This window comes from Rhinolophus hipposideros (genome assembly GCF_964194185.1).
Source record: "Rhinolophus hipposideros genome assembly, chromosome: 3".
Taxonomy (NCBI): Eukaryota; Metazoa; Chordata; class Mammalia; order Chiroptera; family Rhinolophidae; genus Rhinolophus; species Rhinolophus hipposideros.
Genome location: NC_138049.1, coordinates 7,691,406 through 7,710,610, shown reverse-complemented (window position 1 = coordinate 7,710,610; position 19,205 = coordinate 7,691,406). Strand labels below are relative to the sequence as shown.

Genomic DNA, 19,205 nt, shown 5'->3' with positions numbered 1-19,205 from the left:
AGTACACATTCCTTAGGTTTTTTTAATGAGGTCTGACAATTAAGTTTGCGAACTCATCCTAGAAAAAGTGCTACATACCTCATTGCTGAATATCACTACATTCACCTTCCAAGTCCTCCCCTTGGAAAGCTGTGCACCGATGCCAGCACCTAGTCCACCCTTCAAAGCAATTTTGGAACTCTTTTTCTGGAATGGCCATCAGAGCTGTCATCATATTACCCTTGATGTTTTAAATGTCATCAAAATGTCTTCCTTTATCTTTGGGTAAAGAAAGAAGTCATTGGGGGCCAGATCAGGTGAGTAGGGAGGGTGTTCCAATACAGTTATTTGTTTACTGGCTAAAAACTGCCTCACAGACAGTGCCCTGTGAGCTGGTGCATTGTTGTGATGCAAGAGCTCCTTTGGGACCATTTGTGCACACAGCTTTCTTATGCCAAGATTTTCAGTTAAGATTTTCCTGTTTCTTTATTGATGTTTACTTGGTCTGCTATGCTTCTCACAGTTAGCCAATGATTTTGACGCACAATTTGACAAATTTTTGCAATGTTTTCGTCAGTACTGTTTGTTACGAGCTGTCCTGGCCTCTCTTCATCAGTGATGTGTTCTCCGCCTTAGAAAAACGTTTAATCCATTTGTACACTGATGTTTTCTTCATGGCATTGTCCCCATAAACTTGGACTAACATGTCTCTGATTTCACTTCCACTCTTGCCAAGTTTAACAGGAAACTTAATGTTTGTTCATTGCTCTAATTTAAGTTCAGACATTCTCATGACGGCACACAAAAATATACAACAACAATAATGAGCACCACTCAGCAAGACACCGCCACACGTCAACAAGAACACAGCGGTGAGACAGGGATATACCGAGGTTCTGAAACCCGACAGAGCTTTTTGTACAGGGCTGCCAATGTAAGCACACGGGGGCAAGTTCGTGAACTTCATTGTCGCCTTTTTGAAAATACTGACAGTAACTTATCTAAGCTGTACGTCACAGTAACTTTGTGAAAAACAGCTGATAAGATTTTCTTCTCAGTGGCTTCCTCTTGCCTTCAGAGTAAATCTAAACTTCCCAGTCGTGCCTTTATGCCCTTCCATTACTAGCTCTATCGTATCTTTAAAACCACCTGCTGATCCCTTTCATGCATCCTACGGTCTAGCCAACCTGAACTTCTCAAACCACTCCTTTCCCCCATCGCATTGGTCCATTTGATGAGAATGACCTGTCATCACTGTTCTGGCATTATTTTGCCTTCAAGGTCTGGCTCAAATGCTGACTCTTCCCAGACACCTTTCATTTGCCTCCTCAGCTAAACATGCTCTGTCTCTCTAGTGCATTTAGCAGTACACACACACACACACACACACACACACACACACACACACACACACACAGAGAGACATATCCTTCCCTTAGGAATTAATCATTTTGTGCTCTGTCTCAAAGTTCCTTTCCCTCTTTCCTCCTACCCCGTAGCTGCTTTTTTAAGGCCAGGTTCTGTTTCATCTTTGTAGCCAACCCCATGTTTACTAATTCTTCAGCATAAAGGTACAATGTATAGGATCCTACGTATGTTAAAAGGAGCACAGTGGAGACATCCCTGAACAGACTGTGGTGGTCATAACTACATAATGACACCCAGTGGCTCCCTGAAGGCTTTCTACATGGAGGATGGGACCAGAAATGGATGTATCCAGTGAATGATTTCAGGGGATTTAAATCTGGAGAGCTAACAGGCTAAAAAGGCTTTCTACTGGTTTGTGTTTTATATACATAAATAGGGGGGAACAAGCCAGAGATACAATCTTGAACGAATGATTCAATTTTGGATGAATGACTAGAGCCCAGGGCTGGTAGCAGTGTCTGCATTCATAGAGTATCAAAACAAAGGTGGGGGTAGTTAGTGAGGGGAGTGGGCCCTCAGTCCTGACAGAGGAACATACTTTCCAAGAATATTCTACTCCCTCGTGGAGAGGCTCTGGCAGTCTCTCTTCTTGGACAAACCGTAATAGTTACCTGATTTGTTGGCTCAGCAGTTTCAGGTTTTCCCTGTGATATTTGAAACTTTGTGTATTTTCTTTTTTACCAACAGTTATAACAAGATATCTTGCTTTAAGAAAATACGTTCCAATATCATTTTCATGTTAAGCTTTATAAACCAAGCCAACGATTGCCTAAAGAGAATACTGTCTCCAGCTTGACTAATTAGCCTTGTTTAGAAGTTTGCTAATGCAATAAGCAAAGTAACCCATGATGATTGCTATATCTGAAACTCTATCTGAGATAAAATTCATTCAACTATGCAGATATATCACACATTAAAGTGGATGGCACACGATCGGAACTTGTGCTTTTTTGCTACTAAAATATCATTTTTCTGAAAGAATATTTCAGACCCAGTATCTTACTCATGTTTGTGCCCTCAGTATTTATCATAGTGCTTGACACATAGTAGGTATTCCATGAATGTTTCTTGAAAAATCAATTAAGTTGTTTAAAAATGATTTTCTAAGGCCTAGTGTGTTTGCATTCTTCATGGTTCTATCGGATAGCAAGAGAAATGGCAGTTTGCCATCAAGCCAGGAACAAGAACGTACGATGATAAACTGTGATACAGACCACAAGTGCTAAAGGAATTTGCAGGGAAGAATTCTTGGAGGGTCTAGTCAAGGAAGACTTCCAGGAGGAGGTGGCACACGATTTGAATACATGCTGCAAGAAACATTTGTTGAAATGAACTGTTAGGTGAAGGGAAATGCATGGGGCCTTCCAGGGTAAGGAAAGTGTGTGAAAGAGCACCGGGCAAGGGTGGCCTAGTGGAGCAGTGAAGAGGGAAACCCTTGATCATTTTCATCTGCAGGGTGCTGTACAGGGTGCCCCGTGACATGCAATAAGGCTGCAAATGGAGTCTGTCCTGGATGGGCCGCTGTATAGAATTCATAAGCTGAAATATATGTCTAGTTTACGAGCACACAGAAGGATACTTGCCATAAAACCAAACCACAGAGTTACACAGTTAAAAACATGCTCAGGGACAGGATAGTGGGACACACTGACAAGGGCACCCGAGGCAAGGACATACATGAGAGGGAAAGGCAGTGGAGGGTCAGATGTCACATTCGTGACCCCATGGAGCAGGCACTGTGGGGCCCCTGCAGGTGGGGACCTTCCCAAGCCGCCCTGACAAGGGCAAGTGAGCGCAAAGAGAAACAAATCCCTGGGGGGTGAACCAGGGGGTTTGCACAAAAGCAAGGACACTGCTACAGTATCAACCTCTAGGCCTGCCTTCCAGGATCCGCACCTCCTGGAAGTCAAGCTTTTGTGTAGTCCCCTCCCATGTTGAATCAAGGTTGGTCTGTACCACCAGCAACATGTGATGGAGGTGGCGGTGGGTAACTTCCAAGGCTGGTCATGAAAGGCATGGCCTTGGGCTCCTGCATTGCTTGCTTCAGGGAATGCCGATTGCTGTGCTCTGAAGACACTCAGATCTGTGGGAGGTCCAGATGGAGAGGAACTGAGGCCCCATCCAACAGCAGTAGCTCATGTCAGCTACGTGAGCAAGTCCCCTTGGAAGTGGGTCCTCCAGCCCCACTCAAACCTTCGGACAACAGCAGCCTGAGCTGACGCTCTGACTTCAACTCACAAGACACCGCCAGCTAAAGCTGCTTCTGCATTCCTGATCCACAGAAATGGTGAAGGATAATCTACGATATTGCTTTAAGCCACTGATATTTGGAATAACTGGAACACAATCCTTCTAAAAACTACAAAAACAAACCTGCCATATCCTTGGGGAATCATTCAGTCATGGACTAGAAGAGAAGGAGATGACCTGGAGAGGGTCCCTCATTCTGTGTCTTTCTAATATGACTATGTTGGTGAAGGTGATCACTGACATTACATTGTTACATAAGTCCGAACACTCCTTCCTAGCAGCCGTGGCTACTATTGCATTTACCAACCCAACTGCACGATCTGATTAAAGCCATTACTGTGTCTGCAAATCCCAAGGCACTCAATACTGATCAGTTGAATGAATGAAAATAAACGAGTATCCTCTTGCCAAGTACTGGACTGTTGCACCCGTGGTCCCAAATGGGAAATCTACAATTTCCACCTTGTGTTTGCTGCAGTGTTCTCGGCCTGAGGGTGTCTGCTCACTGGGTCACTGAATCACTGGTCATGCATGGAGGGTGTTCAACAGAGCAGGATTTGGGCAGGAGTGGTGTGGCAGCAGGCAAGATGTCCAAGCCTACACTTCCTTCTTGCAGAGGCCAATGCTACCAAGCTAGCACTACTGAATACAGGATGTCCTTCATGCACGTCTGCATGTGCTCACCAAACGTTTGCTGTGTGCCTGTATGAGTCAGGTGCTATGCCAGGTCCTGAGCTACCGGGTGAGCCATAACAGGCATGGTCCCTGCCCTCATGGAGCTTACAGTCAGGCCGTGGTGATGCACAACAGATAAGCACACAGATAAATGCAAAAGTGCAGCTGTGAGAAGCCCTGCAAAGGACAGCTGGGTGGTGCTGAGAGTGGCGATAGAGGGGGTTTCACCAGCTCACAGAGGTCAGGGGAGACTTTGATATGAGCTAAGCAATGAAGGATAGGAAGGCAGGCCGAAGGGAACAGGGGAAAGGATCAGCTGGCGCTGAGCCACGTGGGAGGAGGCAGCACGGAGACTCAGGACTGAAAGAGGGCCGGGTGACAGCGCACATGGTTACTGTAGCCAGAGGCCTGGGTGAGACCCCTGGACAGAAGAGAGGGAGAGGAGGAAAGTGCTCTGACTGCAAAGGTGATGGAAGAGGAGTGGTGGGTGAAGCAGAAGAGGAGCCCAGGCAGTACTGAGTGTCAGGGGCAAAGGACGCGGCACTTCTAGCCCAAGGAAGGGTCATGGAGCTGCTTGCTGCTGGGCGGTCAGGAGGTATGGCTGAGGCAGGAAAAAGGTCTCTCTCCAGCATGCTGGTGCCCATAAAACAGCTCAAGTATACTTTTTCTTTTCATGGGCATTACATAAATAATGCCTAAGTCTAATTAGTGAGTTCTATGGAGAAGCACACAGATTTGATTGGTACAAAATCATAGAACGTTTCTTCTTGGAGTTAGTTTTTGTGAAGATTGTAAAGGATGGAAGGAAAACTGACTTAACTTTGCTTCTCACATGTGGCCTGAGAGAGTTGGTTTTGATGCTGACATAGAAAATGGTGCCTTTTTTAAAGTCAGAAAAATCGCAGTGTAAATAAAAGAGGCCCTAGTCCAGAGGGCCTCCCTGCTGATACGTCTTGGTACTAATTCTACACTGGAGAAGTATTCTTCCACTGGCCTGTAATGCAGAGGGCACTGAGTCTGCAAGTGGAGTACTCAGGGTTTGCCTCCTGGCTCTGCCATTTCCTAACTGTATGTCACCTTCATGTCCACCTCTGCACAATGGGCATGATCACATGCCCTCCTCCTTCAAGATTTGTGAGGATAAATGAGATCATGCTTTGTGAATTGAAAAGCACCCCATCTTACAGAGAAGAGTACCCAGAGGCATGATCATTCACTCACGTCTCATCTGGAAGGAGGTGATCGGGTCCTTCCTTGAAGAATGTTTGATGGGTGGGGGAGGTGGACTGCCCAAGGGTACTGTGCCTGGGGAAGTGCTGTGAGAGGAGGATGCCACCCTGGAGGAAAGGGGCTGGAGGTCACCCCTGACAGCCATCTTCTTCATCACCTCCTCCAGGGCTGGTGGTGCTCAGCATGATGCTTCCAGCCGGGGGTGGCTGTTCTCTGGGGGAGCAGAGGCCGCTGGGCACCAGGATTTTGCTGGGCCTTTCTGTGGCTTGCCTGGGGACAGCCCACTTGGCTGCTGATGGCAAAGCTGCTATGGCAAAGCTGTTAATGCACGTGGTGTCGGAGGCGTGTGTGGCTGGCGGGACACGCTCTATGTGCAGCTTCTCTGTGCCCTGTGCCTCTAGAGTACCCACCAACCGTTGGCCACCCTCTGCTCTCATCGAGGCAAACAGGCTGGAAGGCAGCCTGACATGTGTTTTCCTAGCGTAATGCCCAGGCCAACTTCTACAACTGCCAACTGCAACTTAAAGACCATACATTTTGAGTTTTTGTTCCACACCCCACTTTACTAATGCCTTCTCCCCAAGCTGGACTCTTTAATTCCACAGGATTAGAGTGGATGCACATGGAAAGTACACATAGGGTTAAAAACCTCCTGGGGAACAAAAAAATAAGATAAGGGAAGAGATAGGCAACATAGTTTCATGACCTAAATATCAGAGCATTCTGGAACTCTGGAGTGTAATTTTTTTTTTTTTCAGGGATGGGGAGTTTGTTTCTCTCTTACTTTGATTGTGAGCTCTTTGAAGCAAGGACTACCTGGGTCTCAGTCACACTTCTGTCCCCAGATCCTAACACATGACTTGACAGAAAAACAGGTGTTCTGTAAGGTCGTGTAAAGGAATTGATTGATGGATGATTTCTCTTGATGTAACCCGAGCCCTATTCCCATTGACAAGGGGCGGATGATAGAACTAGAGTATCGAGCGCCTTCTGTTGCATGTGCATGCTTTACAACCTGGGCCACTAGGCAGAAACCTGGGATGTAGGTCTGTGGGCTTTTACATCACGGCAGTAGGAACACTCTCAATTAGAGCCCTTGATAATTCATTTGCCTGGTTGGGTATCTGACATCTTGATGCTTTAGGCTTCACTAATTCCCACTTGTTTGTACAAAAGAGAACTTGTCTCGGCACTGCCTTGCAGTGGGAACAAGTTAGAACTTCTGTGCAGAGGAAGCACATTTCAGGCAATGACAGATTTATGGCAGTTTTTTTTTAGGGAGCACCATTTCTTTCCCGCGCCTTCCAAACCCTGAGAAGATGAATGATGTAACGCTGAGGTCTTGTGTAATTGTTTGCTAAGAAGGATCGCTCACCATTTGGATGGTAAGGAGGTGTCTCTGAGAAATCTGGACTGGACACGGGGCATGTCAAACATACTTTTATTTGTTCTCTCTGCCTTGATCTTGATGTTGTTCTTGAAAATCTGATAGAGAGGGGACTTTTGGAGGTGCCAGGTACCATGGAAATGTCATGCACTTGGAGTCAGACGCTTTGCATTGGACTGGCACCCTCACCAATCCCTGCTGTCGGGTGGGCATGACCTCTCGGAGTCCTGGTTTTCTCACTGTAAGGTCAGATTAGTGTCTCTCAGGAATCAGGACAAAATGGATACGGCAGAAGAAAAGTTTGTAAAGCATCAGTTTATTTCTTTTTGCTGGTTAGTTTTGCTCTATCATTTTTCCCACATGTCAAGGTGAAGTCTTCTTGCTTCCCTCTATTTTCTTTTCCCTTTCCCCTCTGTTTACGGAATCCTAGAGCCTGGTTTTCCTGCAGACGTTGTGCCTGAGTGAGCGGTCCCCCCAGTAACTCCCAGCACTGTGGGCACTCCCTTTCTCTGTCCACTTCTGTGCAGTCTTTTACAAGTTGTGTGCACGTCACGACTGTGTATGAGGTTGTGTAATGTCCTGCTGCAGTCACAGTGTAAAGATATATTCAAATGTGATGCTTAACAAGGCTTTAAAGAGCCATGTGGGCCCACCTGAAGCCAGGACACGGTCTGAGACAAGCATTTTCAGAACTGTGCTGTAGTTTCTACTAGAGTGTCGTTTGAACTTGGTTTCATTTATCCACATGAACCATGGAAATAGCGTTGAAATCTACCCTACCACATAGCAATGCCATGGCAACCTGTACGGAGAGTGTTGGACTCTCTGAATGTATGTTATTTACAACATAACTAGAACCAGAGATCGTGTGTGTGGACACAGGCTGATTTGTAAAGCTAGAAACAAACCACGGACCTAACCTGGAGCAAAGGATCACAATTAAATAGCTGATGATCTTGTAGCCCAAGAGTGACACCCACTGTGTTTGGTTTTGATAAAATAGAAGCAACAGTCAGGAGCTTAAGAAATTATGTGAAAATAGAGAAAAGTCTATCAGGACAACAGTAACAATAGAGTGGACTAGAAATTGATGAGAAGGAAGAAAACTTGGTAGAACTTACATTTTTGAGATGATTACATTCAGGACAGATGACGATGACTTTTAGGTTAGGTTTTGGGGAGTCTTTTAAACCTAAAAGTAGCGATACCTTTGAAGTTTCTTTTAAGACTTCTTAAATTTGATTACACTCTCAAGTCTGTAATCAGATCCGAACCCAGACTCATAAACGTTAGTAATTTCATCTAATATCTAACAGTGCATGGCTGATCTGATCTAGTCATCAAAACTCTAGAGTTGCTGTATTTCAGTTTCATCAGTCTACAATTCATTTAACAATCTTTTCCTCTCTGCCGAATGACACAAATCTGTTCAAGTTTTGGATTGTCACAATGGAGAGCTGACACAACGTGAGATTGTCAGCTTCAGCCCAGATCAGATGTGCGAGGAACGGCTGGGCAGATAGCAGCATGTAGGGCCCCGAACGCGGGCCCGCCTGGCGCAGGCTTCCTGGTCGCCTCTAGGGGCGCTCCCAGGCCACTTGGAGGGGCCGCAGGCTGCCAAGGCCCGGAGCTGACCACAAACAGGTGGGAGTCCGGAATAGGGAGACCGTAGGCAGTGTTAACGTAGAAATTGAGGGAAGCAGGGCCAGCCAAGTCTTGGGTCTGGGCTCCTCGCGTCGTTTAGACGGCTTCGGTCATGTGCTCCACAGACGTGACAGCTGGAGTGGCAGAGTCTAAGGACAACCCCCCTCACCTGGGTGCTGGGCCGGAGTGCATCGCAGGAACGACCGCAAAGTGCAGATAGAGGTGAAGGGGGCTGGCCTCGGTCCCCAACGTTGAAACCAGAGGTTTTTATTCACGGGGACATAGGGCATTCTTGGGCTGGGCAGAGACTGGACGTGATGGGCCATTTCCGAACCAGAAAACGAGAGAGGTTCGACAGTGGAAGGAACTTTCCTGGCCACTTCATCCAGCACGCGAATCACCGAATTTTCAGAAACGCCAAGCGGGGTTCCGGGGTGCTCGGCCACCCTAAGCCCTGGCTGCGGGCCCCACCGCCCCCGCCTGCCCACCGCCCCGCCGCCGGTAGGGGGCGCCCACGCGCGGCTAAAAGGCGCGGCGGGTGGCGGGCAGCCTCAGTGCGGAGCAGGGCGGCGGGTGCGCGGGCTGGGAGCTACCCGCGCGGGGCCGGGGTGCGGCGGCCACAGCGCAGAGCGCAGGAACTTACGCGGACGGCGGGCACCCGACGGCGGCGCCTCTGCGCTCCCCGACTCCGGCCCAGCACCCACCCGACAGCCGCCCGGCCCAGCCCTGCGAGCACCCCAGCTCTCGATGGCGCCCGAGGCCGGGGCGCCCCCACGCGCGCGGCGCTCTCTGCCCTGGGCGACGCTGCTGCTCCTGGCCGCGCTGCTGCCGGTCGTCTGCTCAGCCGGGGCTCCAGGTACGCGCAGCCCGGGAGGGGCTGCCGGGCTCTCCGTGCCTCCTCACCTGTTCTCTGTCCACCTCCGTGCACCACCCACCCCGTCTGTCGCTCCGGGGACCGCCGCCCCGCTTTGTGCTGGCTGCGTGTCGTGTCACTAACCTGGGCGTTCTCATCGCTCGCGGATAGGGCGCAGAGGGGCAGCTGGGGGCGCGGGATCTGGGCACCTGGAGCCCCGTGCGCGGGAGGAGGGAACGGGGACATCGTCTGCGCCAGGGGACGCAGTGTCCTCAGTTTCAACTTTGACATGGAACGCCCGGGAGTCGGGAGATTCGAGCAGTCTGACTTGCCGGGGAGATTCAGGCAAAGGGTGGGTGGGTGGGTGTGGGGTGAGGAAAAGCAAACGACCTCTTGGCGTTGAAGTGGGGGTGGGGTGGTTCTTTCCTTCGCCCAGAATTTCCCCGAGGACACCCTTCTTTCCTCCAGCTCACCTGCCCTGCTGCAGAGATGCCTGTTGGAGGCTTGCGGGGCAGGGATGCTTTAGAAGTGTGCGGGGAAAGGCTGTGAGCTGCCGGGGGGCGGCGGGGACCTTGGCGCCCAAGGAGAAGCCGCGCTCTTATGGAGACCGCGCATCCTAGTGGGAACTTTGGAGCTGGGAGAAGACGTTTGTCTTGGGAGGAGAGAGAGGGAAGTGGGAAACTGGGTTCGGGAGACGCTCACCCTTCCCCCAAAGGCTGAGGCTGGAGATGGGTGGATGTTTTCCTTGGGGCTGAAATGGAAGCAACGCTTTTCAGAAAAATGCCAGCGTGCTTTTGTCAGATTTCTTGTAAGGCTCCCGCAGAGAGAGACAAGTTTGTGGTGGATTTTTTTAATCCTTAAGCCTTTGGTGGCCCTTGTTCCCACTTCCTGTGCAGGCATTTTCACACTTGAAACTGCGTGGTTTTTATTTATGTCATCGGTTTGCAGGAGTCCAAGTCGACATTTTTGTTGATGTTCACTCTCAGCAGGGTTATAAAAATTCAGATGCAATTCCAATGAGAGCTACTTGCTTTCTGATGCTACTCAGTGTCTCTGTTGCCCTCTTACTACAAGAAAAAGGGGGAAAGTTAGGGGTCCCACTGCCTTGTGATTCTTTTTGGTGGGTACCTAATGTATAATGCTTGCTTCAGGTTTGCACCAAGGGCTGGGATGCCAAATGCCACTTCTTCCTAAAAGGCAGTACCAGTTGTCCGTTTTTTTTTCCACTCTGTTAGTGATCTCTAGGAAAATAGTCACTGAATATTTTGTACAGTCATCAACAAGAATAAAACTATTTTAAAACCTTTCAACTTCCCCACTTACAACCCGTGGCGTTTTATTTTTTAAATTAAAAATCTTCTGAATGTTGAAAGAGTTTTTGTTTAAAAAAACACACAAAACGGACTGAAATGGGACCAATGCTAAATTGACTTCATGATGATTGCCGCTTTATTCCTGTCAGATTCCACTGCCACCTGCCTGCAGGCTCCTGTGAGCGTGTTTGCAGTCAGGGTTGTTGGTGGTATCTCCTGGAAGCCTTCTGTTTCTCCTCTGGCCTTCTGCTCTGCACATCACTGAGCTGTGGAATGTTGGAGCTGGAACTCTTGCTGGCACTTCTTTCTAGTGTGTGGACGTGGGATCTGCAGTAAAATAATGACCAGACTAGAAATGGACTAAGGGGACAAGCACATTTTGCAACGAATATCTACTGCATTTAGATGAAATAATAGAAGGAAGAAATAGATGTCACCTGTGGATAGCTCCCCATGCTGGGAAAGAAATCATGGGGCACATAATTTATTTCATCTGCTTCCCCGCGGGCTTCCTATCCGTCTTGCGGTACATACGGTAGCTGCCATCACCGTTCCAGACTTGTGTTCTGGGTCTCACAGCAAGGCCAAGGACACTGCTGCGTCTCTGGCTGAATTAATGCACGCACCCAGCAAGCCGCTTGAGTCAGGCCCTGCCCTGTCCCCCAAACCTTTGGGGCCAGAATCTCTGTAATGAAATCATCTGGAGCCACATTAATAGTGAAAGCCCACCCCAGCTCAGAGGGACTTTCCTGAAAATAGAGGTGATTTACAGGGTATGCTGAAGATCCAAATAAACCCTTCCGCTTCACGGTCAATTAAAACATAAAACAAAATAAGTGAGTGATGCCCCCCCCCATCCATCCCTACAATAAACTACTATGCAACCATTAAAATTATGATGGCACTTGCCAGTCTGATAGGAGACATTTTTCTGAAAAGATATGGGGACACTCATAGTCATATACATTTATAGCCAATAACTTAGGTAGTTATGGGTGATTTAATTTTTTTCTGTAAAGCTTAAGGATCTATTCAGGGAATCTGCAAGGTCAAACTACTTTCAAAGTAATACTAAGATACCATCTGCCTTTTTCACGGTGTTGACATTTGCAGCAAAGGTGCAAAAGCTTGGTGGGTGAAACTGCTGGTGCTTTAGCATGAATCAAGTCATTGGCATGACAATGAACTGGTAGTCATTGCATTTTTCAGCCTTTGAAGTTAAGAAAAGATGTGCCACTTTCAATTAAGAATGCCCTTGGTGTGACAGTAAAAATTACTAATTTTACCAAATCTCTGCCATTGAACGCATGTCTTTTTAATATTCTGTGTGAAGAAATGGGAAAGGCACACAAAGCATTTCTGCTTACCCCTCAAGTTCAGTGGTAATCCTGAGGAAAAGCACTTGTGTGACAGTTTGAGTTCTGAGCTGAACTAGCTGCTTTTTCCCAAGAACACCATATTTACCAGAAAGAATGACTACAGACAAAGCAGTTATTCTAACGTGGATATTTGGCAGACGACTTCTCAAAAATGAACAAAGGGGGCCTGTCATTTCTAGTGACGTAACTGCTAGTATGTCTTGCCAGTGATAAAATTTGAGCTTTTAAGTGAAAATTTAAATTTTGCCATGTTACCTCCAATATTGTGAGTTTGAAAGCTTTCCAATACTTAAAAACTTTGCTAACAAGATCAATGGTGATATAAATGAATGTGATTTTTAAATATTGTGTTATAAAACATGTCACCACTTAGATCTGCATAACCATGTGAACCAATAAATCCAAGTGACCACTGCAATGTTACAAAATCTTGCCTGGCTCAAAGATCCATCCAACATGCAAGGGGAGCCCAGTGGACATTTTAATGTAACAATATGTAAAAAGTGCTTTATGTGGTTCCAGATTCTATGGTTCCAGATTGCAACTAACCTTTAAAAAAACTGCTACTTGATGAGTTTTGGTGTAGTAGCAGAGAGTTTCCAAAATTATCCATAAGGCTGTTAAAATACTTTTTCAACTATCTGTGTGAGGCCGAATGTTATTCAGGTACTTCAACCAAAACAACATACTGCAGTAGACTGAAGCCATAGCTGATGGGAGAGCCTGCTGTCTTCTAGTAAAGCGATTTTCCAAAATGCAAAACAATGCCATTCTTCTATTTCTTTTTTGTCTTAGAAAACAGTTATTTTTCATAAAATACAGTTTTTTTATGTCAACATGTAATGGTTTATTATTGCTATTTTTAAATGAATTAATACATAGTTTAACCTCTTCCTAATTTTAATTTCTGGTCAGTAGTTATTGGTTGATAAAACCCAGGTAAACAACCTCTGTGAGATCCTCATTAATTTAAGAGTAGAAAGGTGTCTGGAGAGCAGAAAATTTGATAGCCACTGGCTTATACAAGGGAAGTAGTTTCAACTTGAAGAAGCTGGGGTTGACATCTCAGTGCTGTCATTCACCCTGTATGATCTTGGGCCAGATAGTCTCAACTAGACCAATAGAATGGATGGATTCCTTCCATCTCTAGAAGCCCTCAAGGGCTTTCCTGTGACCCAAACTACCTCCAGCTTTGTAGGGTTTCCCTCCTACTTCTGTTCTCTTTGACAGGAAGGGGTGAATATACCCTTTCCTTTTACCTTGTGCGTTGGAGTCCACCCAGATGAAAGAACTGTTTTATTCATCAGCTGAACATACAGTTAATGACTATGGAATTAGCGGTTGTGATGGAATTGCAGAGTGACAGTTTATGTCCCTGGAAAGTTATCACCAGACAGTTTCAGAGCATTATCAATACATCTCACCAAGACCATTCATATCCCTATGTAAGTCATAAAGGCCCATTCCCTGAAAACAGGCAGGGGGAGGGGTGAGGTGTGGAGGGGTGCATTCGTTTCCTATTGCTGTTGTAACAAATCGCTACAAATTTCATAGTCCTGGAGGTCAGGCGTTCCAAATGGGTTTCAGTGGGCTAAAATCAAGGGCTGTGTTCCTTCTGCAGGCTCTGGAGGCGCTTACATTCCTCTACTCATTGTCGCTTTAAACGGTCACGTTACTCCACTTCTGCCCACACGTTGCCTTCCTGTCTGCTCTTTCACTTACAAGGACCCCTGCGATTACATTGGACCCATAGGATAATCCAGGATCATCTCCCCATCTCCAGAGCCTCAATTGAATCACGTCTGCACAGTCCCTCTTGCCATGTGAGGTCACATATCCGTAGGATACAGAGATTAGGACGTGCACATCTTTGGGGGCCATTATTTTGCTATTGCAAGGGGTGAGGTGGGGTTGGGGGGAGACTAGTCACAAACATTTCAGGAAGGGTCCCATCACACTTCGCTGGTTGAGAAGAGGACTTCTTTGCATTGTTTCCTCTGAAGCTTAGGTGTTTCTTGAGTTATAGTTAAACCTCTTATCAGGATCTTTTATTTCAGTTAGAAAATATAGAAGTGAGTATTTAAGGTATAAAGAGAGAAAGGAATATATATGTCTATGTGTTTACTTGTTAATCCATAGAATATTTATGTTAGAATATATCCAAAACTGAAACCTTGGACGCCTTTGGAAAGAGCTGGGTGGCTGGGGGCAGGGATGCACATTGTTTCATTATTTCTTTTACCAAGTTTACTAGACGTATATTAGGGCATTTGGAATCAGGGAGGTGTTGGTTATACATATGAGTGAACATCCTCTTTTTCCTTCCTTCTAGAAGTTATCCTTGTCTTTGTTACAAAAAAATATGGCTTTAATTCAATTTTGGGAATTGTGTTATTGCTATTTAATTAAGGAATGTTCTCCAGTATGGACCAGATGGTTAAAATTGAGAAATTTTGACTATGGAATTTTTGTACCACTGAGTATTAGATGATGTCATGTGGAAGACACATTTCTCTCCCAGTTCCTGGCCCTGAGGGCGCAGCGCTTGCGCCCCGCGTCCTATAGAGGGCGCTCCTGGCCTTCCGGAGGCGTTTCCACTGCCCGAGGCCCTTTAGGTTCCCGCCCCACGAGCTGAGGCTTTACAGAGGTTGAGAGAATTAGGACAAACGTTCAGTTATCTGCTTTGGTAGTCCCTTAGTGCTTGCGTTTTCAATGTTGCGACTCACTAGAGCTTCCGTCAGCTATTAAGTTGGGCAGGACCAATCACTCATTTAGTGCAGAAATGATTGCACGTTAGTAATTTCAGCTGTCCATAGGTGAGAAAGAATGTGAAGCCTAAAGCTAAAGCTGTGATCAGCCGCCCTGTATTTAGCGGGTTCCTCCAAAGCTGCAGCAGCCGGAAGAGCAGAGCAGAGGACCAGCGACACCTGACAGGTGGTAACTGTCTCTTGAGCATCAAATGTCAGTTTTGATCAACGGGTCTTTTTCAGTATCTCCTCTCCAACCTCAATGGATTCTTTCTGTATCCAGGGGGAGTAATGCAAATTGTAAGACAGGTCTATAAGCGTAGCAAATCACCTGGAGAGATGTTAATGTTGATTATTTACATTTTCCTACTATGTGTGGTCTCCTATTATATGTGGAGGAAATTATTACATTGTAATATCATAATCTGTAAAGTATTATACAATTTACCTAACCTTTGCTATCTTTAGGAGAAGTTCTTAGGTGTGCATTTTAATTTCTTTTTAACAATAACTGGCAGATAAAAGTGCCACGGAGTTTACCATTTCCCCGTATATTATTTCATTTAATTTTCACAGCAACCTTGTGAAGTTGGTAATGTTCTCATTTTACCACGAGGGAACAGGGTTCAGAGGGCTTACCTGGTTTTCCCACAGTCAGTAATCTAGTATGCGGTAGTCCCAGGATTTGGACCCCAGTCTTTTGGATCCAAATCCCACGCTCTTCCTGCAGACTTGCTTGGCTTCTGTTGGTTTGGGCGTTTCTTTGAGTTCCCTTGTTCTCTGCTTTAGGCTGGGGTGGGAGCTGGCACTGCTAACTCTGATTTGCTCAGGCCCCCCTTCTACGTCTGCACTCTTGTTACATTGCTGTTGGCTGTTGAGAATGATTCTATCACACACTGAAGCGTGTTGAATTCGAGCAGGGCTTAATTTAAGATGAAGTTGCAGTCAACCTTACGCCCTGATACAGAATATATTGGCATTTGGTTATAATAAGCAAAATCGTTTGGGGAAGTACCCTTTACTTTGTGGGTCCTGGGAAATCTTGCCTTTGAGGCCAGTGCCCTGGGCTTAGTTTGTTGCACAAACCCTTCAACATTTAATACAGCATTTAATACACTGGTTCTCTGTGCATCTTTGATGCACCTTTGATCCTCATGATGGAATTCACAACCATGAACCTGTCAGCCTTGTATTTGAACCAGAAGGCTGCCAGAATTTAAGAAACATTATTTGCTAATCTATGGGGTTGACAGACCCCTACCTCTCATAGAAGTCGTAAGACTGTAATATTTTTTCCCCCTCTTCTGCCTCGTCCCCCCAACTCCGGTTCAAGGCATTATTTCTCAGTCTAGTCTTGTAGGATCCAGCTCCCTGGCCCATGCTGTTGTTATGAGGCTTGTGCTCCCCCTCGCTGAGGCAACCTGTCGCTGGTTGGTTGTCGGTTGGTCACTCACAGCAGCTCATGGCAGCTCTCGCCGGCTGCTGGCTGCTCACGAAGGCTGATGGGTACTCACGCGGGCCAGCGGCCACTCTTGGCAGCACACGGTAGCCCACGGTAGCACACAGCAGCCCTCGTCAATCTCCTGCTCATGGCAGCCCAGCTCCAGGGAGAGCCATTGTTCACAATCTTAGCTGTAGAGGGCGCAGCTCACTGGCGCATGTGGGAATCAAACCAGCGACCTTGACGTTAGAAGGATGGTCCTCCAACCATCTGAGCCACCCGGCTGGCCCGAGACTGTAATATTAATAGTGTTAAAGTGCTTTGAATTTCTCAGAAGAAATGTGTCATTTAAATGCTGGGATTTGTTTTTTGGGATTATTTTATAGAGTCACATCTCTTCATTCTTTTTACTCATCCTGACCCAGCTGCTAATTTGCACTGTGTGACCCTTCAGGCTACAGCGTTCTCATCTGCAAAAGGGGGAGATTGGGCTACATGTGCAGCTAAGGGCCCCTCCAGCTCTACTTCGTGTGAGTCTCTGTTTGAAAGCTGTGCATTCTTTTGTTCGGTTAGTTAGCAAGAGTTAATACTTGACAGATGTAGGGGAGCAAAGACCAGTAAACAAAGACCAGTCTCTCCGTGAGCATGTGCACCGGCAGGGACGGAGGGTGGGGGAGAGGGTACCAGCGTGTGGTGAGTGTTAGGACAGTCCTGGGGAGAATCAGACTGGAAGGTCCAGGACAACCATATTTGACCTGTGGTTGGATAGCAGGCATTACTTAAAGAAGGGAGACAAGGAAGGTCATTTCAGGTGGAGAACAGACCATGCTGCACGTGTGAAGGCACAGAGGCAAGGTGTTGCATGACACATTTGAGGAAGCATGAGTGTCTGGGTGGCTCCTGCAGAGTGGCCCCCTGAGGGAACGGTGGCCTCCAGGGTTAGAGGAGTCAGCAGCAGCCAGCTCAGGAAGTCCTGGAGTTTGACCATGATCCAAAGTGAGCGTGGCCATCGGTGGAGTGTCTGCCGTGCACGACATTGCTGGTCGATGGGAGGTTGCGTCGCAGGCAGCTGAACGCAGGACAGCGCTGGGGTGGGACCAGAGGGGGCACTTGATGCTTCTGCTCATTATACTGGACGGTTCTCCTATATCTGCTTATTTATTTCGGGCTTTGGGGGTTTCTTCATTACAATATAGACCAAGCTGGCAGGTCCTACCTACTGTCTTTATCTTTGGTCCTATCTGAAATGGCTTGTATGTTCTAGAACAATCCTGTTTTGGAATGGGTTCCAGAGTACCGTGAGTCTCACTCACATGTGGGCAGATTGGCAGACTTCATAGTTAAGGTAGGAGTACTGAATAGTGGAGTAGGTTTTGGGGTCAAGGATGTGGTTTCTAAGGAAAAGACCCTGTGTGAGTAATTTTAGGAGTTCACAGTGGGGAGGGGGCAGTGGTGGTAAGTCACCTGCATTAAAGAGGAAAGCAAGGGACATGATTCATGTAGGCTTCTACAGACTACATAGTGACGCTCCACTCTGAAGTTCACCTGACTGCTTTCAGGGTTCAGAAGCTGTTTCGTCATGGCCAGAAAGCTGGTTAGAGCCGGCAGACCCAGATTGTGGATGAGCCGGGGATGTTCTTGGGAGAAAGGTGGGCAGTGGGTCCCCGAAGCACCAGAGCTATGGCTGGAGCTAGTTAGTATTGTAGTAAAGACCCTGATCAAGGTGTGTATCCATTGCTCCTAATCTGAGATGACACCACGTTCGTCTGGAGATGGAATCCCACTGACAGTCACCTGCTATCAGAACCCCCAGGGCTGGGCAGGGCGAAAGAGGCCAGAGACCCTGCGTGGTCAGTTGTGGCCTCCTAGGACCTTGGGACAAGTGACCTCTGCCAGGCCAGGTGCAGGCAGCTGGGCAGGCAGGTCCCTGTGAGCTGCACTCTCACAGATGGGCCAGGCCAGGGGCTGCTGTGGACGGCAGGAGGGTCCTTTGGGGCGATGGAGGGAAAGCTCCCTGGTGGCATGGTCTCATGGGTGGCGCTGCCTCATCCTCATATGTTTTATAAATGAAATCCAACCTCCCCAGACCCGTGATGGCACAGCCGTGTAGTCATCACACCAGCGCTTCCACGCAGGAAGTAGAAAGCTGAGGTGTGCCTTTCCCACAGAAGCCAGTTGGTTGAGTGTGTGTACTGTGGTTCAGATTCAAAGAATGCTCGAAGTGATCATTTATCAGGCTTCCACGCAAGTGTATTCCTTTTCCCCAGTCATAAGTATCAGGACTTTGAACTTCACCATAGGCATAAAAGACTATTTTAAAAATGGTTTTAAAAGTTTTTTTTTTTTTTTAATTGGGGACTATTGGGGAACGGTGTGTTTCTCCAGGCCCATCAGCTCCAAGTCATTGTCCTTCAATCTAGTTGTGGGGAACGCAGCTCAGCTCCAAGTCCAGTCGCCGTTTTCAATCTTTAGTTGCAGGGGGCGCAGCCCACCATCCCACGCGGGATTGAACCAGCAACCTTGTTGTTGAGAGCTCGCGCTCTAACCACCTGAGCCATCCAGCCGCCCCTCTGGAAGCTCAGCCACAGCTCAGTGGCAACTCGTTGTCTTCAATCTAGTTGTGGAGAGCGCAGCTCACCAGCCCATGTGGGAATTGAACCGGCAATCCTGTTGTTCAGAGCTCGCTCTAACCAGCTGAGTCATCTGGCCACCCCTAAAAGTGTTTATTTTGAGGTAGTTGAAGATTCACATGCAATTGTAAAAAATAATGTAGAGATACCACGTGCCTTCCTCCCAATTCCTCCCACAGGTGACCTTGTGCATAGCGATAGTGCAGGCAGGAAGTGCATCCCAGGCAGGAAGCCCATGTTGGTGCAATC

General features: G+C 47.3%; 1 protein-coding gene across 6 annotated transcripts in view; it reads left to right on the top strand.

Annotated features, from left to right (window-relative positions):
- The first annotated feature begins 9,117 nt into the window (after positions 1–9,117).
- The window catches only part of FNDC1 (fibronectin type III domain containing 1), a 94,219-nt gene continuing 84,131 nt past the window's right edge, over positions 9,118–19,205 (top strand). For 4 of the 6 annotated variants that reach the window (XR_013992105.1, XM_081030699.1, XM_081030698.1 and 1 more), the window contains exon 1: positions 9,153–9,449. Coding sequence is in view for 5 of the 6 variants with exons in the window: in XM_081030699.1 (XP_080886825.1) it covers positions 9,341–9,449 (109 nt within the window). In the remaining variant the exon portion in view is untranslated. Of the gene's footprint in view, positions 9,450–19,205 lie in introns of all 6 variants that reach the window. The other 2 variants (XM_081030700.1, XM_081030701.1) reach the window with 2 other exon arrangements.